Source organism: Furipterus horrens, unplaced genomic scaffold (assembly GCF_987537825.1).
Source record: "Furipterus horrens unplaced genomic scaffold, mFurHor1.1.pri manual_scaffold_10, whole genome shotgun sequence".
In the NCBI taxonomy this organism is placed as follows: domain Eukaryota; kingdom Metazoa; phylum Chordata; class Mammalia; order Chiroptera; family Furipteridae; genus Furipterus; species Furipterus horrens.
In genome coordinates, this window is record NW_028327180.1 from 68,599,309 (window position 1) to 68,625,912 (window position 26,604).

Consider the following 26,604-nt stretch of genomic DNA (forward strand, 5'->3'; position numbering starts at 1 on the left):
TAAACTCTAAGGAGGAGATCATGCTAATGACCACGAAAATCACGGAGGTCTTTCACCCATCCCAGTCTAATAGGACAGTCAGTGTCAATTTACTGCTTGTAGGTGCAATGCAGTGGTTTTCAAAATGGGATACATAAACTCCTGGCACATTGCAGAAATGTTTTGATCTTCATTGTTATACAGCTATTATCATGTGTGTTATTAAAAATGTAACTAGCTCATTACATCCATGATTTTATGAATATTGGATTAGTGTTTAGAAAAGGCTATGTAAAGAAAGGTGAGTCAATTTCAGTTGACCTGAAGGAAAAAAAATGTGATGTAAAAAATACAACCTGATGATTAACAAGGGGAGTAAAAAATCACAGAGGTGACTCAAATGTTGTAAAGCCTTGGAAAAGCGGGAATAATTTTAGTCAGCTTTCCCATATAATAGCATCCACATCCCGAGGCCTGTTCCTCTGCAGGAAGTTGCTGGGTCCTCAGGCAGCACCTCAGCCCCTGCTGGGTGCCTCCCCACCTGCACCCAGGTCCTCTTGAGATTGCAGGTGGGGTATAAAGGGATCCGCCCAAACCCACGCCTCTCTGTATATACCAGACACCCCACTGAAGGTGTGGTTTCTAAGTCCTCTTCATAAGTGAAAGGCCAAATGATCCATTGCAGTATACAAGGATGTGGCCTTTAAAATACAACTATAATAATTCTTGATCAGAAAGGAAAAAACTGAGAGGAATAAAAAGCAGCTGATACACTAAGGGTATATTTCACAGCAGGCTAAGCTATGTCCCCGTACCACTGAATGGCTTCTTTCCAATACTTCAACTCCCACACAAGCTCTAAAGCAAATCACAGCTTAGGGAGACTTCAGTCCCTATGTACCTTCAATACGGGTAGTTTGCATACTCGCTGAAGAACACAAATTTCATGCATGCAGTGAAGTCCTAGAGCTGTCACCCTTTAGCCATGTGACTTGGGGCAGGTTACTTTGTGTACTCTGAGCCTCCGTTTCCACCCCCTGGAAAAGTGGGGATCGTAAAAGTAGGGATTATAGAGCTGTTAAAAGGATTAAATGAGATAAAGGACATGATGTGCTTTGCACAGTTATTGACCTAGAGTTGGTACTCAATAAATGGCAGCAGCTATTAGCATCATCATCATCATCATCGACATATTAAAGAAGATCTCAGAAATTTCATGGTAGAGGATTTACAGTCTATTATAGATATTATTTATCAACCCAGGAGCCTGCATAAATATTCAAATACATTGAATTATTTAGTTGGAATGGGACGGGTTTTGTATCCGCTGTTGTACAATGGGAAATGAAAGTCTGTGCAGCTTGGCACAGTGTACAGGCAGGTTTGGTGGGACTTCCACATGTCATGGAGGGTGAAACACTTATGGAAAGGCGCCAGGGAGACCCGAGTTCTCATGCTGCCTCTGACCACTGGGTAACCATGGGACTAATGATGCCTGCCTGATTGCCCATGGAGTTTTATGAGGACCCACCACGTATGGTCAATGCTAACATGTCACAGTAAAATGGCGGCGCCATTCCTCGCCATCCCCAATTTCTGCCCCATCCCTCCCGATCCGCTCCTTGACTCGTCTGTGCCAGATATCGTGGACATCAAGCCGGCCAACATGGAGGAGCTCACGGAGGTGATCACAGCGGCCGAGTTCCACCCCCATCACTGCAACACCTTCGTGTACAGCAGCAGCAAAGGGACAATCCGGCTGTGTGACATGAGGGCATCAGCCCTATGTGACAGACACACCAAGTGTGAGTAGCAAGCAGCCCAGAGCTGATAAGGGTGTTGTGGGGGGAACTGGCCCGACACACGGGAGGAGAGGGCAGCACCAGGAGGGTTTGATCTCCTTCCCTACATTAGACACTCCGGGAACAAAGATACTAAAGTGTCCGCCTGACTCGAGATTCTGCTCCACGTTAGTATTTCCATGAAGATGAAACCTGCCGTTCAATGCCACAAACATTCGCTGCAGGCTGTGGAAGGCAGAGATGAATAAGGCATGAGCCCTGTCACAGAACATTGTGACATGATCTGAATTATGTTTTAAGCTCAGTCTTGCTGCTGTGGGGAGGAGGAACCGAGGGCGAGAAGGGGGGCCCTGGTGGGGGCTGTTGCCACACCCAGGCAGGAGATGAGCAGGGCTGGGACGAGGGCGGGGGCAGGGGAGTGGGGAGGAGCAGGTGCGTTCAGGGCAGACCTTGGCAGGAGAGCTAACGGGACCTGCTGGCCTGTGCGGGCGGCTGAGAATGCACAAGGAACCGAGCATGTCATCTGGGGATGGTGACTAACGTACTCACACTGTATTGTATATTTGGAAGCTGCTAACAGGGTAGATCTGAAGTTTTTAGCATGAGGAAAGATGTGTGGTGATGGACGTTAATTAGACTTATTATGATTATTTTACATGATATATATCAAATCTTGTTGTATACCTGAAATTAACATAATGCTGTATGTTAACTATATCTCAATATGTTTTTAAAAGAATAGTAGCCAAGGGGATGGGTTTGTGGCTTCTTGGAGAGATTGCAGCTTTGGGAGCAAGCACTCTAGAAGCCCCAATGGTTCTAATGGACTCCAGGGAATATTTTCAGAGACGGGGGGTGGTCAGCAAGAGTCACAGGCCCTCTGGTCACGCTGGAATTTGCAGGGCCTGGACGGAGCAAAGCAGCTCCAAACCAGTGGGGGCTGGGCGCCTGGAGGGCAGAGGCTGAGCCCCGTGTCAGCAGGGGAAGCAAATATTAGCTGGTCCTCACAGCAAGGGCTGTGGTCAACAGGCTGGGCTGGGGCCAGCAGGAAGGCTTTCCAGAAAACTCCCCAGAGTCAAGGTACCTGGGAAGCAGTGGTCACCCATGCCCAGTGTCGGCCTGCATCAGATACAGCTACCAAGACATTCGTGAGCAACTCCAGCTGTGTGCGTCAAGCCAGACCCTCTACAAGGTGCTGCTTGGCCACTCCAGTGTGCAGAGGAGAGTCAGAAAGGAAGACCTTTGTCTCTCATGGACCCAGTTTTCAGTTGTAATTCCTATGTGTCAGGAACGATAGCAGGACTCTCTGTGTAGATGTATAGCTAGGAGAGGGGTGCGTAGCTGGGTGATTTTGATGATTTTTGATTGCTCGTTTGTTATGAGGAGTATCGCACAGGGCAGCTGGTGTGTAGTGTTGTGATGTGTAAGTTGTGTGGATTCTAGACTCCCACAGACCCAGGTCAAAACCGAGTTTCACCCCTGATTTTCTGTATGACTTTATCCAGCTTCCTTTAACCTTGCTGAGTCTCAGTTTTCTCATATGTAAAATGGGTAGAATAGTAATATCCACCTCATGGGTTTGTTTTGGGGCTTTGATGAGATAATAATTAAGAATGTTAATGAGATTTTTTTTTATACTAAGTCTTCAAAACATGATTTTCATTCAGATTATCTACACTTCAAGTGATCAATAACCCTGTGTGGCTAGTAGCTACCATACTGAACAATGCAGATTTAAGACATTTTCACCATTGCAGAAAGTTCTATTAGAGAGCATGGCCCTAGACCATCAGCTTCTTGAAGGCATTGACCTACTCTGTTTTGTTCACAACTATTGCCCCTGCACCTAAGACAGTGCCTGGCCCATGATAGATGCATAAGTATTTGCTGCTGTGTGCACTGGTGTTGATCTTTAGGCAGTATTTACTCATAAGCCAACAAGGGGAAAAGTGTTCAAGGCAGCAGAGCCAGCATGTGCAAAGGTACTGAGGCATGAGAGATCATAATGTTTTTGGAAGTGCAGGGTGACTAATGTGGCTGGTATGTGGGGAATGACTTAGAGAAGGAAGAGAATCCAAACTCAGAAGGAATGCAGGAGCCTGGTCATGATGACCATGATAAAGAAATTAAATTTTTTCTCAAAATCAGTGAACAGCCATTAAAGTAACAAGGAAGTAATATGATCAGAATTCATTTTAGGGAAATTTCTTCAACTGAAGACAAAAGGACAGAGGTTGGGTTCTGACTTGGAAAATAAAGAAATGGGGAACAAGTTAGGAAGATACTCTCTTGTACACAGGACTTCTTAACAGTAGCACTGTTAAATCTGGGGCACACAATCCTTTGTGGGAGGAGGCTCTTCTTATAGGATGTTTAGCAGCATCCCTGGCCTCTACCCACTAGATGCCAGTAACAGAGACAGGTTGTGACAACCAAATAAAAAATGTCATTACCCCCAGGGAGAAAATTTTTCTTAGCTGAGAACCACAGATCTGGATTAAAATTAATTATCAGTCCTTCAGCATGATTTTATTATATCTGTGATATAGCTGTTGCTATTGAGAACTCTGAGGGGTACGATGGGAAGATAAGACATCTCCTATACTCCAGGATTTAAAATTTGGCTGATGAACTCAGGTGCCCAGGAAACATTTCAGGAACAGTGTATCTGGCAGTGCGTATATTAATACCCAAATGAGTGCTGGGGACAACAGGGGGTTGGGATGTTCCGAGGAGTGTGGGACTCTCGGGCTAGACCTCACAGGGCTGGCAGAGGCTGAGCAGGTGAAGCACAAGTCGGCTTTGATTTGCTGAGAAACAGAGAGAGAAGGGTCCCTCCAGCAGCACACACAGAAATGGGCTGAAGTTAAGAAATTGCATGGAACCTTTAAAGAGTCTTAGTAAGAACTCTCAGGTTTTGATGAAAGGAGAATATTGAGGAAATGAGGTAAATATGAGGTGATGGTTCATATCGGGTTGGTCCTTAAAGATCAAAGTCGAAAGTTGATGCCTTCACGTACTCATCATCCATTCATTCATTCACTGAGTGCCGACTCTATACCCAGTCAGGCTCCTGCGGTAGGCAGCCAGTCCTGCTTAACTCTGTCCACCAGCCACAGCACTGCTGAGACCAGGCGTGAGAAGACCTGGGAGGTGCTGCCCACAACAGATTTTCTTCGAAGTCTTATTTTTTTCATCTTAAAATTTCACCTGAATTCTGTATTTTATTCCCATAAAATGTCTACTTTCTGTTTAATTTCATAAATACATTTCTATTCACCCCAAACTTCAAGAGAAATTGATGTGCCCAAAAGATGCAGCACTTATCCTATGGCCCCCAGGACCACTTCATGCACCCCCTGACCTCCTCCTCCATGAACTTCAAGGACACTTCCATGTGCCCCAGTTCCTAGTATGTGGAGAGCAATTTGAGATCATTTGGCTGGAAAACAGGGTTATAGAGTTCCTGTTTTATGGAAAATTAACACAGAGGTGATAGGAAGAAGCAGAGAAGAATCAGAAGGTAATAAATGGAAATTTATAACCTAGATAAGGATGGTAGCTGTGGAAATTGAAAGGGAGAGGAAAATAGAGCGTTTTCCTGTAAGATGGCCATGGATCATTTTAGAGATTGGCATTCACCACCCATGGGTATTAGTTCATGTTCAGGGTCCATCCCCTCTGGACTATGAACGCTCTAAAGAACTGACTCAACTCTGTTTCACTCACATCATATTGCCAAGACCTGACACTAAGTAGGTGCTCAGTAAATATTTATTCAATACATAAATTTATGCCTGAGGGCTTACTTAATGGCATGTGGAGTGGGGACTAATCAGAAGCCCTGGAGGAGAGGGATGGGTCGGGGTTCAGTTTGGAACATGCTGTGTGTGAGGTGACACAAGCTGACTAAGAATGTAGGGCCTCTCTGGTGAGCACAAGTAGAGCCGGGCACAACGGGCCACCAACCCACCGTGGGGGCCAGAGATGGCAGGAGAAGCCCCGGTGCTCACAGCCTGTGTGGCGGACACCAGCCTGGGCTTCAGGGTCACACAGACCCACACGAGTGCTGGGTGTTGAGGAATAAGCTGAATGAGAGGCTTGATGAACCCACAACTCAAGATGGAAAAAGGATAAGGCCTTAGAAACTTCCAGAACTAGAATGGGTTAGAGTAGAAGCTTTGGAATCAGCACTGGGCTGTGACACTCAATGGCTGTGTGGCTTCAGGCAAGTTATTTAATCCCTTCGAGCCCAAGCTCCTCACTGGAAAGTAGAAGTAATAAAGACAGCCTCCTCGGGCTGGCTGTTCACGATAAGTAAATGTCATCATATGGTGACCGCCTCGCCTGGGTCCCTAAGTGAGTACAGCAGTAATTGTCACAATTATTTCTCCTGAACTCCCTCAGTGCTGGGCCTGCCACTATTAGGTATTTGAAACTCCAACTCTTTCCAGATATACAAAGTTCACACGTTCATTTATTTAGTTAGTGTTTATTGAGCACATGCTTCATGTCAGGTGCTGTACCAGACTCTGGGATGCAATGGTGAGCAAAACCAGGTCCAGTGTCCTCCTACTTAGAGCTCACTATCTGTATTAGCAAGGCTTCTCCAGAGAAACAACCAACAGGAGATACTCATATATATATATATATACATATATATATATATACATGTGTGTATACATGTATGTGTAGGAAAAAGCTGTATGCTAAGTATTTGGTTCATGATTATGGAGGATGACAAGTCCCAACATCTGCAGTGGGGCTGCAGGAGGCCCAGGAAAGCCAGTGGTCTAGTTCCAGTCTCAGTTTGAAAGCCTGAAGCCCAGGAAAGCCAACCATGCAGTTCTAGTCCAAAGGCCAACAGGCTCATTACCCAGGTAGAGCCAATGTTTTAGTTCAAGTGCAAATGGAGGGGAAAAAAACACTGATGTCCCAGCTCAAAGGAGTCAGACAGAGGTACTTCCTCTTATTTGGAGAGGTGCACCCTTTCTGTTCTATGTAGGCCTTCAACTGATTGGGTGAGACCCACCCAGATTAGGGAGGGCAATCTGCTTTACACCGCCTCTCAATTTAAATGTTTAATTTATCAAAAAAAGCCCTCACAGTAGTGCCCAGAATAACATTTGACCAAATATCTGAGCATGCCATGGCCCAGTCATGTTGACACATAAAATTAGCCATCACTGTATCTAAGGAGGAAAAATGCATAAACTGCAAGTGGAATAATTGTAATGACAGAGAGGTGCATGGTGCTAGGAGGGGATGTGGCGAGGACTGTATAACCCAAGGCAGTGACCACTGGCTGGGACCACTGGCTGAGAACAGGAAAGGGTCATGGTGCCCACAGAAACAGGAGACCTGCCAAGCGGCACACTCAGGGACCCCCAGAGGCTGTTCCTGCCTCAAGCCTGGGTCCCACACAACTCTATGCGCTGGGGACAGCCCCTCGTGAGATCGGAGAGCTCACTAGTGGCCTACAGGCCTCCTTCCCAGCCCTGCCTCCCACTCCCCATCCCAACAGCGGCAGGGCTCTGAATTGCCAGCCGCTAGCCTCCTAATCTAATTAAGAAGCAAATAAAATTCATTTTCCTGACTTGTCCGAAGTGCCGACCTTCCTTGGTGCACATCTCCCTTTGTTCCACTCACGTGGTGGCAGCCCCGGGCTCCTGCCAGCTGGGAAAACAAGTTCAATCTGACCTCTCACTTGACATTTCATATTGCTTTTCTCCATCCTCCTCCAGTGCCAGCCTTCAGCCAGCCACGGTTCAGGAGAGGTGTGCGATCGGAATTGAGACAGTTCATCAGAGTTTAAAATGAAAAGCAACATTGGCTCTCGGAGATGAGCTCTGAGAAGGAGGGTATTTAATAACCGTTGGCGTTTAATCAAAATGCCGAGGAGATCCGTGTTATCAGAGCTGCATATATTAATTTCCATATGTCCCTCACTCTGCATACTCAGCAGGGGGTGGAAGGGATGATTCTTTCCCTCGTGTCTCTTTTTTTTTCCTATGGCTTCTGGCGGTAGTGGCAGGGTGGGTTTGCAGTTTGAGATTCTTATGCCTGAATCAATAGGGTGCTGATGGCAGTGGCGACAGGCTGGTCCGCATCATGCTTTTCCCTTTCGATGCATGAGTATTGGGAGTTGAGTGAAGATACTGGCCAGGTGCCGTGAATGACAACCTATGGAATAAAAGAGGGATTAAGTCTGAACACCTTTCCAAGCCCTGCTTGAATCTGATCCCTACCCCTTTCTAAACTCAGTTCCATGTGGTCTTGCCACACAGGTCTGCTTCCTGCACCTCCAACACACCCAGCCTTTTCCTGCCCCAGGGCATTTGCACAGGCTTTTCTTCTGCCTGGAATGTTCTCCCACTTGTCTGGACAGTTCTCACTTTTTAGATCTCTGGGAAAATGTCACCTCCTCAGAGAGGACTTCTCCCATCCACACCCTTTTCTATCTTACCACCAAATTTTATTTTTTTCGTAGCACTCATCTATAGATGCTTTCTCTTCTTCCTCCATGAGGGCAGGAACCTTACTTACTTTACTCACCACTGAATTACCAATACTTAGCGTAGTGCCCAGCATGCAGCGGTGTTTCACTGAACATCCGTGGTAGAAAGGCAGGCAGAGGGAAAAGACAAAAGACAGTGCATTCATTGACTGGGGTTGCTGTAACAAAGTGCCACAAACTGGATGACTTAAATGACAAACCTTCACAGTCTCACTGTTCTGGAGGCTAGAAGTCTGCGATCAAGCTGTCAGCAAGGTTGGGTTCTCTGAGGGCCGTGAGGACAGGGTCCATTCTAGGCCCCTCTCCTTGGCTGGCTGATGCCCGTCTTCTCTTGTCCTCACATCGTGTTCCCCCTGCACATGTCCGTGTCTAAAACTCCCCTTCCTATGGCACCAGTCATATTGCATTAGGGCCCGCCCATTTTCATTTGATGACCTCTTTAAAGACCCTAGCTTAAAACATGGAGACATTCAGAGGTATTGAGGGTTAGGGCTTCAACAGGCAAATGCTGAGGGACACAGTTTAGCCCTAATTGCAGACATGAAAATAATCCAGAGCACAGGTCCTGGAGCTGACAGTTCCTCCAGGTGTGGACAGCAGGCTCACTCACCTCAGGCTGCCTGGGCAAGGTGCCACACTCATACTTTCCTCCAGGTGGCAGCACTGAGAAGTGACCACAGTGCTCTTGGCTCTCACAGAAGGTGGTAGGGCCCTGGCCAGGTGGCTTGGTTGGTTGGAGCATGTCTGCGCACCAAGAGGTTGTGGGTTCAATTCCCAGTTAGGTTGTAGGTGCGATCCCTGGTCAGGGTATGTAAGGAGAAAACTGATCGATGTTTGTCTCACATCAATGCTTCTCCCTCTCTCTCTCCCTCTCCATCTCCCATCCCACTTTCCCACCCTCCTCGCCTTCCTCTTTCTAAAATCAATAAACATATCCTTGGGTGACAATTTTTTAAAAAAGAAAATGGTGGGGAACCAAAGGACTGGGGTGATAGGAGGCTATACATGAGTCCCTCCAGCCCCCCATTGTTGTCTGTATGCTTTATAGTGACAATGCCCAGATATTTTCTTACATTGTGGAAATACTTTTCTTTCAACAAAGGGAATGCTGAGGAGCCTGTTTCCTATGCAAAAGCCACCCTTGAGGGGAGAGCGTCCTAAAGAAGCAGAATCTGTGTTCACAGCATAGAAGCAGCAGGTGAAGTGCTCACGGGAGTGGGTGCAGGGAAGGGGTGCTGTGAGGGCCCTGGAGATTTCACTCACCAACAGCCAGTGGGCAGGTAAAGATGGAGCAAGTGCTAGTGACCAAGGTGGAAGCAGGACGCACAGGTACAAACCCACCACGAACACCGCAGTGTGGAGACGAGGGCGCAGGCAGACTGGCGGCGACTGTGTGAATGCCGTGATGTCCGGATAGCAGGATGCGGCGGCTTCCCTGGTTTCCAGGTTCCCTCCAAGGCTGTGGTTTTACTCCTATGATCGGGAGAGTGTGGGTGTCAGGGAAAAGTGTGAGCACTTTAGGCCCTAAATTCTCAGATATCTTAGTAGATAGTGTGGTCATTGGCAAAACAGCCTGAAAGCCAATGTGAATGGGGCCAAGTCTGATCGAAATCAGAAACTTTATTTTCCTCCAAAGGTGCGTGTAGTGGTGGGAAACGGATGTTATTCCTGAGCCCTTCTGTATCTCATTTAAGCCTCACAACAGCCCGTGAAGACTGGTCTCGGTAACTGCATTTACTGAAGAGGCGCAGACACTGCCGCACATCACAGCGCAAGAGTCAAGATGTGAACCCAGGCCCATCTGCTTCCAAGAGAAGAGTTCGTTCTTACTCTTCTGGGTCTTTGGCATCAGGAGGAAGATCATGATCTGTTTCTAACATCCAGAAGGATGATTTCATGAGGCTCCATTTTATATAATTCCCATTAGCTAGATCCACTGGCCCAACAGTTGCAAATGCCGAAGCAACCCTGTCTCGGGCGATGTTAAATCCCCTGTCTTCCTCTTCACCCTCACCTGCAAACAGAACTGCGTGTCCTGCTTCCACAGGCCACTAGATCCCTTAATAAACCTATGGCTCATTCACCCAGGCCTCTGATGGAATGTGTCCAAAGACATCAGCTGAGACGGCAACTGAGTGAATCTTAACACCTCCAAGGTTTGCACAGCGTCCAAAAGGAGTACAATCTTGATCGGGGGCATAATTAATAGTGTTTATTCCAGGGGAGCTTGATTAGGTTTAAAAGACAAAGCTCTTAATGAAAATGCTTTTGGCTGATGATAGGCTTATAAACAGATCCAGACACCCACTCCACCCCCACCCCCATCCTCCTGGAGAAAAGCCAAAACTGAGACTTGTTGCAAGGAGCAGAATTCACTGAGCCCCTCCCCCTCCCCAGTCCCATGACTACCCGATTCAAGCTCAGCAGCAACTAACAGCAGAGCAGGCCCAAACTGTGGAGTAAAAACAGAATTCCTCTGTCCTCATTTCCATCTGTGATTAATTTAACCAGTCCTGTCAATTAGTCATCCTGGAGACTCCAGTTGAGTGGGTTTTTCTAAGAACTGGAAAGCATATTCATTCTGGAGACTAACACCATTCATCAGCAGTTGATACCCGCCTAGGCCCTGCCCTCTCCCCTCTAGGGCTCTTGGATGAGAAGGCTGTGGAGGCTGAAACTGGCTCAGGCACATAGCTGTGTCCCCCAGAGACACAGAACAGGAAAGGTTGGCCATGAGCTTAAAGGTGGCTCTGGCTGCTCTGGCTTTGGTACATTTCAAGGCTAGCTTGCTTGCCATTATCATCCATGGCAAGCTATCACTGGCAAAGCAGTCCTGGGCACTGGGTGAGCATCCTGAATTTGAGGTTCAAGACAACTGCAGTCAAGGGAATACCTGGGAGGAATTTTCCCCAGGGAGGGACATTAGCCCACCAGAGCCTCAAGAGGGTGCTGTCCCCGGGCAGGATAGGTCTTACAGTTGCCTGTCCCTTCCCACCAGAGGTGACATCAGTAAGTTTACCCCTTCCTCTTTGTGTTAGTTTCCTATGGCTACCGTAACAAATTACTGCCAACTGAGTGATTAAAAAAAGCATAAATGGATCATATTGTTCTGTAGGTCAGAAGTCTGACGTGGGTCTCACTGGCTAAAATCAAGGTGTTGGCAGAGGCGTGTTCTGGAGACTCTAGGGAAGAATCTGTCTCTTACCTCTTCCAGCTTCTAGAGGCTCTGCCCACATTTCTTGGCCTAGGGCCCCTTTCTCCATCTGACAGCCAGCAACAGTCAGACGAGTCCTTCTCACAGAGCATCTCTTTAGCTCTCCTCTTCTCCCTCCCTCTTCCCCTTTCGGGACCTTCGTGATCGCACTGTGCATACCTAGGTAATTCAGACTAATCTGTTTTGAAAGTCAGCTGATGAGCACCCTTAATTCTATCTACAATCTCAATTCTCCTTTGCCATGAAAGGTAACATACTCACAGGTTCTGGGGATTAGGACTTGGACATCCTTGAGTCATTATTCTGCCTACCATGCCCTTCATGTGTCACCAAGTAGGACTTAGTGCTCTCCATCGGAGCATCTGATACTATAGGTTGAAATGATCTGTCTCCATTTCTGTCTCTCTGGCTAAATGGTTCTTCCATTATGGCAAAAGCTCTTATTTCCCCCTTCTGCACCTAGCATAGTGAGGGTGCTATTAAATAAATGCGTGTAGGGCAGTGGTGGGCACGCGGTCTGCCAAATCCGCGCCTGGTAATTCTCTTTACAAACGAAGAGGCTCACACTAAAGAGTGGCTGACCCCATTCTTACTCTCATTTCTAGCTCTGGGAAATGCACTGGCATGTGTAGGCAGAGCAAAGGGAAGAGGAATCTGTGAGATGATGGTAATCAACCTTCTATTTGTTGATTTAATAGATATTTATTGTTGTGGTATCATGTGCAGGCGCTGTTGCAGACACTAGGAAGATGGTACCTCCTGCCCTCATGTCACCCTGTCCAAGGAGATGGAGACAGACAACAAATGCACAGGCAAATAAGATAATGTGAGACTTGGTGACAAGTGTTTCTGGAGAAGCAGCCACAGCAAATGCTGAGGGTCTGAGTCTGGACTGTGCTTGGCAGGTGGGGGGCAGAAGGAAGACCATCTGGCTTTCTGTACTGTCGGGAGAAGGAGCTGCTGAGGGGAAATGGGAGGACTCCATACTCAGGACAGTCCCTTTGCACAACCCCGGACCCAGTTCCCATTGTCTAGTATGCAAAGGCCTTGGGGGTTAAGCAACATGGTAGCCCTGTAGACAAAGGAAGTTGGCTTTTACAGTACTTATGGAAAATCTTGGATGGTTTTATGTAAAGGAATATGTGATTATACTCATAAACCTATCCGTCTAAGTATGTAAAGAATGAAACCTCAGGAAGAAGAGTGAATGCCGGGATAAGAGTTAGAACATAGCAGTCCAGGCCAGAGATGATGGTGGCTTAGCCTAAGGTTGGGCCAGTTCGGGCAACGCTTTGAATGTCAAGTTAACAGGACTTGTTTAAACACTAGGTGTGGAAGGTGAGGTAAAGGAAAGAATCCAGGAATACTCGCAGCTGTCTGACCTGAGCACACGCCTAAGTTGAAGGGCATTGAATGAGTTGGCAAAGATTAGGGGATCCACAGTTTGGGGAGGAAACTCACAAATTCTATGGACTTGAAGACTTTTTTTTTTTAAGCATAAAATGGTTCAATTGATACCTTTTGCTGTTTAACACGTTGTCATTTTCAGAGCTCCTTCTCATCCATTCTCTTAATTCATTTTCACAAAACCTTATAAGTTCAGAGTATTTCTTCCTTTTTGCAACATGAGGAAGCCAAGGCCCAGAAGAGATAATCCCAACACACTGACAAAGATCGTGGGTTTATTTCTCACTTCATGTAATGGACACGGCCACCTTCAGTACCACACTAGAGGACAAAGAAGGGAAGGGGGACTCTCGCGTGTGTAATTGACCCATGTTTAAGTATATCGGCTCATTTGAGCCCCCTGTGCAGTACGTATAATCCCATTTTGACAGCTCGGTAGGTGGTACGAATAAGTGAGTTGTGAGAGCTACTGCCCACTCCAGCAGCTTCCAGCCCTTTCAGTGCAGGTCCCTTTATCTGCTGAATTACTCAAAGCACCTGCTGGCCTCTCAGCAGCATCGAGCACAGCCCGGAGGCAGCAGAGGGCAGGAGAATGCCACCCCCGCGAAGCTTATAATGATACTTGCTTTTATCTTCTCTTATATCTTTAACCTGAACATAAGGATTTAAATAGGATTTATCTCATGGACAGGCATCCTTCATCCCCGGGTTGACTAGTTCATCCTGAAAATTTGGTGTCATTTGAACATCCCTATAATGGAATGAAATTGCGACTGAAGAGTTACCTATGAGGAAATGGAGTCAAGCTTAGGAAAATGGTGAGACCAAAGAAAGCAAGCAGCCGGCCAACGGAGGCAAACAGGTGCTGCGCTGAGCATGGTGGGGAGACAGACGTATGAGACGCAGTTTCTGCCTCGGTGTACTATCGTGGTGGGAAGAGAGGCTGTGAAACTATGGAATGTTTCTAATATAATGTGTATTTTAAATCAAATGTGAAATTTACATTCCCAATATCAAAGAGAAAATGCTGACTAAATAATGTTTATGCCGAATATCATGTCAGCCTGTTAAAATAAACTGTGGCGGCAAATGTCGTCCTTGGTGTGACCTAGTTGTCCCTGGCCCACTGTTCTGATGCATAGTATTTCTCAGTCCCTATTTGCTGAGAATATTTCATACTCATGCCATTATAGGGCTATGAAAGTACAAATTTGTACTAATTATAACACATGGTTGCTAGCCCCTAGGGCTAAATAGTAGAAGTGTTCCTGGGACAGTGCCTGACATATCAAGGATGCTAAATCATAATGAATGGAAGGAGGAAGAGGGAAGGGATGAATAAATGAATGAATGATATGAGACATGCTTATCAAAGATCTAACATCAGATAAAATCCAATGTGTCTCACAGTACACTAGCACTGTGATTCTTAAAACAACTGTATAAATGAATAAAGACATTGGGTATTAGCTTTTCCAAATTTCCAGGAAACTCAAATAAGCTAAAACTCAGATTTTGGTTGATTTTAAACTTTTCCCATAGAAATTTTTCTGAAACATTTATGACTATTAATAGACTCTAGTACAAAATAATGTATTTAATACCAAGTTATATATAATAACTTACTTAAAGGATATCATATTTTATGGTGTGCTGCACTATGACATTTGTGTCCTGACTGGAACTCAAGAACTCTACTCCAGAAGTTCAGAGAAGGAAGTGATTACTTCCACATCAGCTGTCCAGAAAGGATCTAAGGGGCTGGTGGGGATGAGAGCAGTGACACAGGGGAGCGATGAAGCAGGTGCTGGGGAAAAGGGAAGGACTTGACTTTTTAGACAATGTTGAATCTTACAGAACAACTGTCAGCACGTTTTGAGAGCTACTTAGTGGCTTTGAGATCAGACAGTCCCAGCTCCTTTGAGGTCCAAGAAGGTAAATCATAAAGGCCAGTTACAGGTATTTGTGCAACCCTTGTCGTTGGAAACTTGCTCTGAGGATGAAGAAGAGTCAATGGCGTCAGTTCTGGGGTCAGACAGAGCTGGTATGGGGAACTTGAACTTAACTTGTCTAAGCCCGTGCATCTCCTTCTATAAAATGGGGACAATAATGAAGCTGCATTATTGCATGCGGTGAGGATTCAACAAGGTAATGCCTGGCCTGGAGTAAGCACTCAGTATTGATGCGTATTCTTCTCTCAAAAATCTATGAACTCAGACTTATAGATGAGAAGATGAAGACTCAAAAAGCAAGTAATTAACACAAAGTCAGAGACAGAATCATAGGTAGAGCCTGGACTCAAACCCACGGTTGAAGCTGTTGATAGATGATGCCTAGAAACAAGTCCCATCATCTCCCTGCTAGACCTCAGGGAGAGGCACCAGGGGGGACCAGGTGCTGGGGAGAGAGGAGGACAAGACATTTCACTGGTGGAGTCTGGCTCTAAGGAAACCAACACACTATACTCCCCGTGTTCCCCAAGCACCTACCAAGGGCGCACCTCACAGGCACGGCACCAACAACAGTGGAGATGGGGAAATCTTACTCGCAGCCAAATTCAAAATGGAAATGGCACAGACTGGCCCTCCTTCCCATGACCAGGTCATTAAGCACAAGTGCTTGCTGAAGGATAAAGCCTTTATTTTGTCATGATTGCAAAATATGTCCTCTTTCTGCTTCTGAGCACAGAGGCTTCGTGGTCCCAGAGGCACTTGGAAGGTTGTGGTATCTCTGAAGCCAGTGGGAGGACCTAGCAGGTTGTGACATGCTCAGTCAATTTGGTGACTGTTATCTACATTGCCTTGGGTGTGTTGAGCTAGGTCCATAAAGAGACATCTCCACCCTGGTTAATTCTCTGAGGTTGGTGAGAGCACACAGCTTCTGAAGCCCAAGTCAGGGGTTTCATCATTGGAGTTCAGTGATTTTACTGGGACCATGTCCTCAGAAGTGTAAAGCTCCCTATATCTGTCAGCAGCAGCTGGAAGGGGTCTCATTTCTAATTGTGCGCCCGGAGAAGAAATGACAGAGAATGGGGGCAGCCGTGGGCCACAGAGCCGGAGCGGGGCCTACATCTTAGCCCTGCCCCTTCCTGGCCTGTGGTGAGGGCAGATGACTCTTGAGAGCCTCATTTCTTCATCTGTAAAAGCAGCCCACAGTGTGAGAATGGAACGGAACGTCACTGGGAGTGTCTATCCAGGATGGTGCCTGGCAGATGTGAGGCTATTACTCCATCTACACTCCAACACGGTAGCTATTACTGCTCCATGTGTGCAAGTCCCAGGCACAGCCAGGGATGGGCCTCGCTGTCAGTGGGTGAGGAGCCAGTGCTGGGAACACGGGCATAGCCCCAGTGCCAGGAGAAGGCAACAAGCAGTGACCGGTCTGTATGAGGGTCCCTCTCCAACCAGGGCATGGCCCGTGTCAAGATGGACCCTCCAACTCCGCCAGGAACCTCTCCCCTTGTTCTGCAAGATGACCGTCAGCAGGGAGCTGCTCCTCTCACTTGCCCTGTGTGCCTCCTGCTGCCGTGATTGGTACACAGCCTGGAAAACCGGGACGTCTTAGGAGTGGCCCCCGGCCTCTGTGGCGCCATGACAACCAGCTGCCTGCAATCACCCCTAATAACAGCCTCACACTCACAGCCTTGTCCACCAGGCTGAGATTCCCTGGGGAGTTTCAGCTTCTCTGGGGGAAGAGGCAGAAAGCTTCCTACTGGGAATAAATACAGAGAGGGAATGCAGGAAGAGAGAGAGAGAAAGAAGTGTCTAACCCGTGATGCACACAGTGGGCCCAGGGGCCTGGGGACTCTGCCCTGATGTCCCCAGAGCGTACTGGCTATAGGAACGTGGCATTTCCACAGGAGGAGGCCTAAAGCCACACACCTTACACTCACCACCTCACAGAGACACGGATATAATAGAGTGAAGACCAACTATGAGTGCTTGCAAAGCTGGGGCTGGCTGCTTTGCTGCTACCAGATTTCTCCATTAGGCTCCTGTTGAGACCCCTGCTGCCAGCTCATCCTCTCGTCTGGGCTGGAGCCACCTCCCTTTCCAGCCGCTGCCTGCCGGAGAGGACCTGCCCAGAGGTCGCCCTCAATCAACATCTTTCCAGCTCTCCAAAAAGACACCGGCCCAGTTTGGCTAATGAATGATGATTCTTCACAAATGAGGGACACACAGGCCCCCCCAATGAATAAACCTGTCTGTGGATGTTAACCCCAAGTCAGGTATGATTGACAGGTACATCCTCAGCCAAACACAGGTTCTCATGTCCCCTCTCCAGACCACAGATTCCAGCTGAAGCTCCTTCAGGAGAAAGGTCTAACCCCAGAGCTAAAGAGCCGGTCGGATGATGCTGTCCTCCCTCGGGGAGCAGGGGTCCTTCGGGTCCGGTGTCTCCCACCTCCGTTCCCTCCGCTGTGAAGTGCAGCTCGTTCCCACCCTGTACAGCGCCAGGCAGCGAGCACAGCGTTCTGGGCAGCCCATTCCCTGCACTAGGATTGCTTAGCTCCTTGTAAATTCTGAATGATAGATATATTTCGTAACAGGGAGAAGTATAGAGGACGGCCAAATTAACCAGGAAGAGGAAGGAAAGGACGCAGTGCGCTGAGGTGGGCAAAGTCTCCCTGGAAGAGGCAGTGGACTCTGAAGGTTGCCTAGGAGTCAGAGAAACAGCGGAGCAGGCACAGGGGTATCCTGGACTGAGTATTTGTATCCCCCAAAATGTATACATTGAAACCCTAACTTGCAGTGTGATGATATCAGGATGTGGGGCCATTGGGGCTAATTAGCTCAAGAGGATAGAACACTCACGAATGCGGTCAGTGCCCTTATAAAAGAGACCCCAGAGAGCTCTCGTGTCCTCTCCGTCTTGTGGGACCAATGAGAAAATGGCCACCTGCAACCCAGAAGAGGGCCCTCACCACAACCTGTCCCTGCTGGCTCCCTATTCTCAGCCTTCCAGCCTCTAGAACTGTGAGAAAACGATGTTGTCTAAGGTGCCCAGCCTGTGGTATTCTGCAATGACAGCCAAAACCTGCTAAGAGAGGAGGGGACGAGTGTGGACTGAATCTTAGCACCACGCTAAGTGCTCCGTACACATCGGCCATCAGGATAACAGGGATCACAAACTACAGCCTGCGTGGCTTACAGATCATTTATGTTTGACCACACACTAAAAAGAAAAAAAAAAAATTAGTTGCTAACTTTGAAACATCAGGGTTTCTCAGAAAAATTCAGACTTTACAAATGAGACCATCTGGCTATGCAGCAGTCAGCTGTTGCTGAGTGAAAACTGCCCCCTTTATAAGGCGTGGATGCTCTAGTTTGCTGCAGTCCCCACTACTCCCTGCAATGCACCTACGCACTCTTCATCTAGTTCACGGTCTTCCTGGGACCCAGAGGCAGGAGTTCTCTGACTCTGGGGCAAATGACAGGTAGGCCAATCAGGCCATGAGCCAGAGAGCAGTGGGCAGTCCACTGGAGTAACAATCAAAGGGCGCCGAGTGCCGGGTCCGGGTGATGGGACCGTTGGTTATTGGCAATGGAGAGAGTCCCTGTAGGTGTCTGAGCAAGGCAGCAGTGCCACTTTGGGAAGAGTTGCTCAGCACACAGCAGGATGACATGCAGTCTTGTGTTTTGCTAAATCCTGATTATCTCTGAGCCACTCGGCTTGCTCTGTCTTCGCAGCTGCCAGTTTCTGGTTTCGCTGGATTGTGGCAGCAGGAGCCCTGGGAGGGAGGGTGGCTGAGCTCTGGGGGTCCACAGGCCCCTTGGAAGCAGCACACCTGCTACCGCCCATGCCCAGAAGCAGCCTGGTCTGGCTGCCTTCCCAGTCATCTGTGGACAAGCAGGTGTTGAAGGGGGTGGAATCTGCAGGGACCTGCTGGGAGAGAAAGCTGCCACTGGGGCCCAAAGAAATAAGAGCACTATCCCAGACACTCTGTCCCCTCCCTTTGTTGGCAAGATGGGAGGAGAGGGCTATAATTTCCTACTGCTGCTATAACAAATGCTACAGACTTAGTGACTTAACACAGTACAGAATCACCTTACCGTTCCAGAGCTCAGGGATCCAAAATCAATCTCACTGGGCTAAAATCAAGAGCTGTGTTCCATCACGGAGGCTCTGTGGGAGAATCTATCTCCTTGCCTTTTCCAGATTCTAGAGGCAGCCACATGCCTTGGCTCCTGGCCCATTTCCTCCATCTTAAAAACCACTGATGGCCATCAAGTCTCTGTCACACTGTGCCGTTCTGACACTGACCCTCCTACCTTCTTTTACTCGTAAGGACCCTTGTCATTCCACTGGGCACATCCAGATAATGCAGCATAATCTCCCCATTTGAAGTTCAAGTAACTTGCAACCCTAAGTCCCCCTTTCCGTGTTACCATGTAACATATTCAGAGGTTCTGAGGATTAGGATGTGGGCAGCTTTGGGGGAGAGTGGTGCTTTATTCTGACTACTGCAGAGGAAATGAGCAAATTTTCTTCCTTCAAGAAAAAAAAAATAGCCACCAGTCATCATAAGTAAGTGCGCCGACTCTTAGTTGAAGGAAGTACCAAAGAGCACAGGGGCCTCATCCATCTTGCTCACTACGAAAACTCCAGTACCTACGAGGCACTCAGTACGTGGGAGAATAGTCTGTGACCCTAACACCTGCTGACTTCCGACCATGTGCCAGGCACTGAACTAGGTGTCTCTATCTGGTTTTATCACATTTGATTCTAATAACCATGCCAAATGGGAATTGAGATATGCATTTTATTTCTTAAGTATATTTATTGATTATGTTGTTACAGTAGTTCCAATTTTTTTTCCCCTTTGCTCCTCTCTGCCCGTACTCCCCTTCCCTCGAGCAATCCACCCCCTTAGTTCATGTCCAAGGGTCATGCATATAAGTTCTTTGGCTTCACTCTTTCCCATATTATTCTTAACATCCCCCTGTCTATTTTGTATCAACCAATTATGCTTCTTAATCCCTGCACCATTTCCCATTTCTCTCCCTTCCCTCTCCCAACTGATAACCCTCCAAATGATCCCCATACCTATGATTCTGTTCCTATTCTGGTTTGCTTAGTTGGATTTTGTTTCTATTTTTTAGATTCAGTTGTTGATAGTTGTGAGTTTGTTGTCATTTTAGTGCTCATAGTTTTTATCTTCTTTTTCTTAAGTAAGTCCCTTTGACATTTCATATAGAAATGGCTTGGTGATGATGAACCTCTTTAGCTTCACCTTGTCTTGGAAGCACTTCATCTACCCTTCCATTCCAAATGATAGCTTTGCTGGATAATCTTGGTTATAGGCTGCTTTTCATCACACTAAATACTGCCTGCCAGTCCCTTCCTGTCTGCAGTGTCCTCTGAGAAATCAGCTGATAATCCTATAGGCACCCCCCTGTAAGCAACTCTCTGCCTCTCTCTTGCTGCCCCCAGGACTCTCTTTATCTTTCACTTTTGGCATCTCAATCATGATGCGTCCTGGTGTGGTCCCCTCTGGGTTCAGCTCACCCGGGACCTTCCATGCTTCCCAGACTTGTATGTTCATCTCCTTTGCAAAATTTGGGAAGTTTTCCTCATTTTTTTCAATTCTTGCTTCCTCATTCTGCACTGGTTGACTGTTTTTTCCTTCCTTGTGTTCCAAATCATTGATTTGAACCCGGGTTTCCTTCCCTTCACCATTGGTTTTGTGTGAATTTTCCTTCATTTCATTTATCATAGCCTTCACTTCTTCTCTTATGCCTTTGCCATACTCAAGCATATCTGTCAAGCCTGTGAGCATCTTTATCACCAGTGTTTTGAATTCTTCATCTGTTAGGTTGTCTATCTCCTCATCTGTTGGCTGGCTATCTCCTCATCGCTTAGTTCTCCCACTGGAACCTTGATCCGTTTCCCCTCTTGGGCCATACTTCTCTGTCTCCTCATTCTGACAGGCTCCTGTGTTTGTTTCCCTCCACGTCCCAGGTAGAGCTGTCACTCCTGTTACGTTGTAAGGGGCGGAGCCTTAGGGATTCATCAGTACAGGGAGACCTGTTTCACCACGTTGTGGTGCTGTATGTGGGGAAGGGGTCTGAGAGGGAACAATGCCGCCTGCCCAGCACTCACCTCTTTTCCAGGCACCTCTCCCACTTCTGTCATTCCCAGAGTGGATGCGTCTCCAGATGTTCTAGGACTGTGGGGGCCTTTTAAACAAGCAGACTCTGCTGAGACTGGAATTTTCTGCCTCCACTCCAAACCCCACTGGTCTGTACAGTCAGAAGCAATGAGGCTTGATTTTCCCTGGTGCTAGGACCATGGCTGCGAGGTCAGATGAGGAGCTGGGAATGCTCCCCAGGTGTCCCTCCTGAGTTTTTAAAACGTGTGACTGCGCTTTCTGCCAGCCTGCCATTGCCACCAGTGCTGCTGCTGCTGCTGCCACCACACTGCATCCTCTCTGCCCCGGCTCCGCCCCTCCTACCTGTCTGGATGAGTATTTCTTCTTTATATCTTTGTTTGCTGGACTTCCATATAGTTTGATTTTCTGGAACTTTTGGTTGTTTCTAGTTTTGAGGTAGTTGTATTCCTTCTTAGTTTTGGAGGGAGACGTAGCGTGTCTGTTTACACTTCCATCTTGGCCAGAAGTCCCATTGAGATCTGCATTTTAAAGATGATGAAGCTGAATCTTAGAGAGGTGTGGAAAATTGACAGAGACAATCCAGCTTGCAAACTGTGGAGTCCAGGTTCTAACCCGAATATGTCCAACTCCTAATCCATTTACGTCACCTGTGCCAGCCTGAGATGTGCCGGGGATAGTGCTTGAAGTTTACTGACCAATGATCTCTCTGAGTCCAGCTGAAGGGTCCACTGTTCCCTAGAAATGTATCACCTCAGGCATTGACTCATGCTTATTCCCCTATCTAATGTGCAAGACACTCCTCCTACCCCCCAAACATCATCATTAGGGGTCAACATACTATGGTCTGCAGGTGACATCTGGCCCACCACCTGTTTTTGCACAACTCTAGCAAAGAATGAGGTTGTGTCCCCCCCTTTTTGTACTTAGATATTTTATTAAGAAACTACGCATATTCATTTACATATTTTTGTTTTTCAATTACAGTTGACATACAGTCTTATATTCATTTCAGGTATACAACATAGTGATTAAACATTTATATACCTTATGAAGTGATCACCCCAATAAGTCTAGTACCCCTGAGATACCATATATAGCTATTACAATATTATTGACTATATTCCCTATGTTGTACTTCACATTCCTGTGACAGTTTTTGTAACTGACTATTTATATTTTTCTTAATCCCTTCTTTTTCACTCATCTCCTCAACCCCCTCATCTGGCAACCACCAATTTGTTCTCTGAATCTGTGAGTTTGTTTCTGTTTTGTTTGTGCATTTATTTTCTTTTTTTAGATTCCACATATAAGTGAAACCCTATGGTATCTGTCTTTCTCTGTCTGACCTTTTTCACTTAGCATAATAACCTCTAGGTGTATCCATGCTGTCACAAATGGCAAGATTTACTTATTGTTTTATGGCTGAGTAATAATACATTGTATATGTGTACCATATCTTCTTCATTCTTCTATCCATGGACACTTAGGTTGCTTCCATATCTGGCCATTTTCAATAATGCTTCAGTGAACAGAATGAGGTATATATTGCTTCAAATTAGTGTTTTGTCTCCTTCCAGTAAGTACTCAGAAATGGAATTGCTGGGTCGTATGATAGTCCTAATACTTTGAAAAACCTCCATATTGTTGTTCATAGTGACTGCACCAGTCTGCATTCCCCAACACTGCACTAGGGTTCCCTTTTCTCTACATCCTTGCCAACACTTGTTTGTGGACTTATTGGTGATAGCCATTCTGGCAGGTGTGAGATGATTAGTGATGTTGAGCATCTTTTTGTATGCCTGTTGGCATCTGTATGTCTTCCTTGGAGAAATGTCTGTTCAGGTCTTCCACCCATTTTGTAATCAGATTGCTTTCTTAGTGTTGTGTTTGTATGAGTTCCTCATATATTTTGGATATTAACCCCTTATCAGGTATATCATCGGTGAATATATTCTACCATTCAGTAGGTTGGTTTTCATTTTGTTGGTTTCCTTTGTTGTGCAAAAATGTTTTAGTTTGATGTAGTCCCATTTATTCATTTTTTTCTTTGTTTCCCTTGCCCAAGGAAACATATCCACAAAATATTACTAAGAGCGATGTTAAAGAGTTTATTTACTGCCTGTGTTTTCTTCTAGGAGTTTTATAGTTTTGATTCTTACATTTAAGTCTTTAATCCATTTTGAGCTTATTCTTGGATGTGGTGTAATAAAGTGATCTAGTTTCATTTCTTTGAACATATCTGTCCAGTTTTCCCAACACCATTTATTGAAGACACTGTCTTCGATATTTTTATGTTCTTTGTCATAGATTAGTTGAGTATATAGACATGAGTTTATCTCTGGGTTCTTTATTCTATTCCATTGATGTATGTCTTTTTATGCCTGTACTATGCTGTTTTGATGACAGTGAGCTTATAATATAGTTTGATATCAGGTAGAGGGATTTCTCCCACTTTGTTTTTTCTCAAGATTGCTGTGGCTCTTCAGAATGAGATGATAACATTTTCAAGTGATTAAACAAAAAAAAAATTTTTTTTTAAGCACTGGCTGGTGTGGATCAGTTGGTTGGAGTGTTATCCCATAACCAAAAGGTAGCACATTCATTTCCCAGCCCAGGTGCTTACAGGAGGCAACTAATCTATGTTTCTCCCTTGCTTCCTTCTTCTCTCTCTTCCTATCTGTGAAAAACCAATGGAAAAATGTCCTCGGGCAAGGATAAAAAAATTTTTAATTAAACAAATAATACTGTTTCATGGAATGTGAAAACTAGATGAAATTGAAGTTTCAGTGTCAATAAATAGAGCCTTATGAAATACATGCTCATCTGTTTACATCTTGTCTCTGCTGCTTTCACACTCAGAGCAGAGCTGAGTAGTTGCAACAAGGACCAAATGGACCTCAAAGCCTTCTCTTTACAGGAGAAGTCTGCTGACCACTCATCTATCCCGAGCTTACTGATCATTCAGGGTTCAGCATGTTCTTACCTGGTCACCCCAGCCCAGTCTGTCTCTTCATTTCTGTACCCAGGAAATTTTTGGTCCTTTTTTCTGTCTGAGGGGTAAAAAAAAAGCTTTTAACTCATTATTTTTTAACTTTCAATGATTATTTAGAGATAATATTTATGAAGCATAATGTATGTATTTTGAAAACACTTACACAAAAGTCAGGAACCAATGTAGTATCTTATAGCTTAACTGCTCCTTCTCCACGATGCTCTGCATTGTGTTGCTACAGCGTTCACTGTTGACAAGTATTTGCAGACTTAATGAAGGGCTGTATGAAAAGCAAACGGCAAAGGTTCAGCAATGAGGTATCATTGTTTCACAATTCAGAATCCTCTGAGTCTTATATGATCTTAGGTCCCAGTCTCCAGCTCATGTGTGGAGATAATGTCATTAGGCCCATGGTAGTACAGTAGCCACTAATTAAATCTTAAACTTCTCTCACTGTCCTCAGCTGGATAGAGGCCAACATTATCCATGGGAGTTCTTACTCTCCGTGGGAAAAATCATTGGGCGATTCTCTCATTGGGCAAAATTGTTGGATGTGTCTTCTGTGTAGTAAAAATTGCTGGCTGCATCTCAACTGCCGAGCCTTTTCTCTCCAGGGGCAAAAACTGTTGCCTGCCTATCTCTGAAGGAAAATTGCCATCTGCCTCACTCTATAGGAAAATTGCCATTGTGGGGAAATTGCCGACCACGTCTCCAAGCAGAAAAGCATGCCCGCTTCTCCATAAAAGAAATGTCGGCAGAACTGAGCAATTTGAAACCATGTGCATGGTTTCTGTTTCAAGAACAAACCTTCCCACCCCACTCCCCTGCCTAGTTTCCTGTACTCTCCCTCTCATCTTCCTGAATCATCAAAGCCAGGGTGATGGTGACATTGTTCAGCACCAAATGAAAGACACTTGTACCAAGAAAGGTGAATCTCAAGTGATAGTCCTGGGATAAGCCATTGTGTGTCTGTGTTACAGCCCCATTGGGAGGCCTAGAAATTGATGTACAACTGTGGCTCTATGATCTGGCCCCAGTGGAAAAACAGCTCAGGCTTCTGGACTCGCTTCCCACCAAGCGTGCCTTAAACAGTGCCCATTTGTGCATTGCTGCTGCCTTCCCTGTTACTCTGGGCCCAAGCACAATGCTGAGTGCTGGACATGAAAGAGCTCATCTGTCCCATGACCACCCCAAAAGGTAGGAACTCCTCTGATCTGTACTTGACAGATAAGGAAAATGAAGCTTGGAAGGAGTCAGGCCACTTGTCCAAGGCCTCGTAATGTATAAGCAGCAGAGCTGGAGTTCAAGCAGAGCCTGCTGGGCTTGGAACCACCGGTAGTCTTAGCCACCACACTGCAGAGGGTGGACAGTGAGGAGGCTGTCAGGATCAGCTGATGACCTTGGGTCCCCACCTGGCCTTTCATCGTGGGTATGAGTTCTGCACAATGTCCAAGGGGAGGTCCAGAGACAGGAGCCTCCCACAAAAACAGCCTCTCCTTATGGTTTCCCTCCATTCTCTCATCCCCTGTCCCAAGACCACGACCAGCTAACACACTGCTGCTTTCTGGCTGTTCTTGCCCCGGTTTTAATGAAGGTAGTTTTAGCTTTAGGGTTCTCTAAAGTCAGCAGTTTTCTTTTTAATACTTCCTCTGTCTGGGACCTGCTTCATTGAATCCATCATCTGAGCTCTCTCAGGTGACTAGCCCTGTGCCAGGCACCCTGAAGGATAACACCAAATACAAGATGCTTTCAGCTCCATGGAGACATATTCATATCTGCACATGTCTGCTCAGGGCACTTAATATGGCATTCCCCTTCATGCTCAGTTTTGCGTTCTACAGTTTTGGTTACCTGCATTCAACTGCAGTCCTAAAATATTAAATGGAAAATTCCAGAAATTAACAATTCATAAATTCTGAATTGTGCACTGTTCTGAATTGCGTGATGAAATCTTGTGCTGACCACTCCATCCCATCTGGGATGCGAATCATCCCTTTGTCGAGCATATCCATGCAGGATGTATGGTACAATATTGTAGAAGAGGGACCATATTCACATAATTTTTATTACAGTATATTGTTATAATTGTTCCATTTTATTATTGTTGTCAATCTCTTACTGAGCCTAATTTATAAATTAAACTTTATTATGGTTATGTATGTAGAGGAAAAACCACAGTATTTGCAGGGTTTGGTGCAATTTATGGTTTTCAGCATGCACTGGGGTTCTTAGAACATATCCCCTACAGACACGGTTGGGGATGGGAGGGCTACTGTTTAGTCTGAGGGATTTAAAAGGAAGTATCAGTTGCTTTGGACTATAGCATTATAACCCAAATTATGTTCTAAGCAACTCTGTACTAGAGAAACACTGAGCTGCAAGTGATTTTCAAAAAACAAATAATAAAACAAATGGGACAGTGGGGAGGGAGGAGATGAGATCCAATGAGATTGAAGGCAGGATTAAAGCCAGGGGCAATCAGGCCCCCCAGGAGACATTTGGCCATATCTAGAGCCACATCTGGTTATCACAGTTTGGGATTGCAGATTTGGTGGGTAGGGCCAGGGATGTTGCTAAACA

The 26,604-nt window shown here is 46.2% G+C and overlaps 1 protein-coding gene across 4 annotated transcripts in view; it reads left to right on the plus strand.

Moving 5' to 3' along the window:
• The window catches only part of PPP2R2B (protein phosphatase 2 regulatory subunit Bbeta), a 431,926-nt gene that overhangs the window by 383,931 nt on the left and 21,391 nt on the right, over positions 1–26,604 (plus strand). For all 4 annotated transcript variants that reach the window (XM_090288065.1, XM_090288064.1, XM_090288066.1 and 1 more), the window contains one exon: positions 1,620–1,784. In XM_090288065.1, coding sequence (XP_090144191.1) covers positions 1,620–1,784 — 165 coding nt within the window. The remainder of the gene's footprint in view (positions 1–1,619; positions 1,785–26,604) is intronic.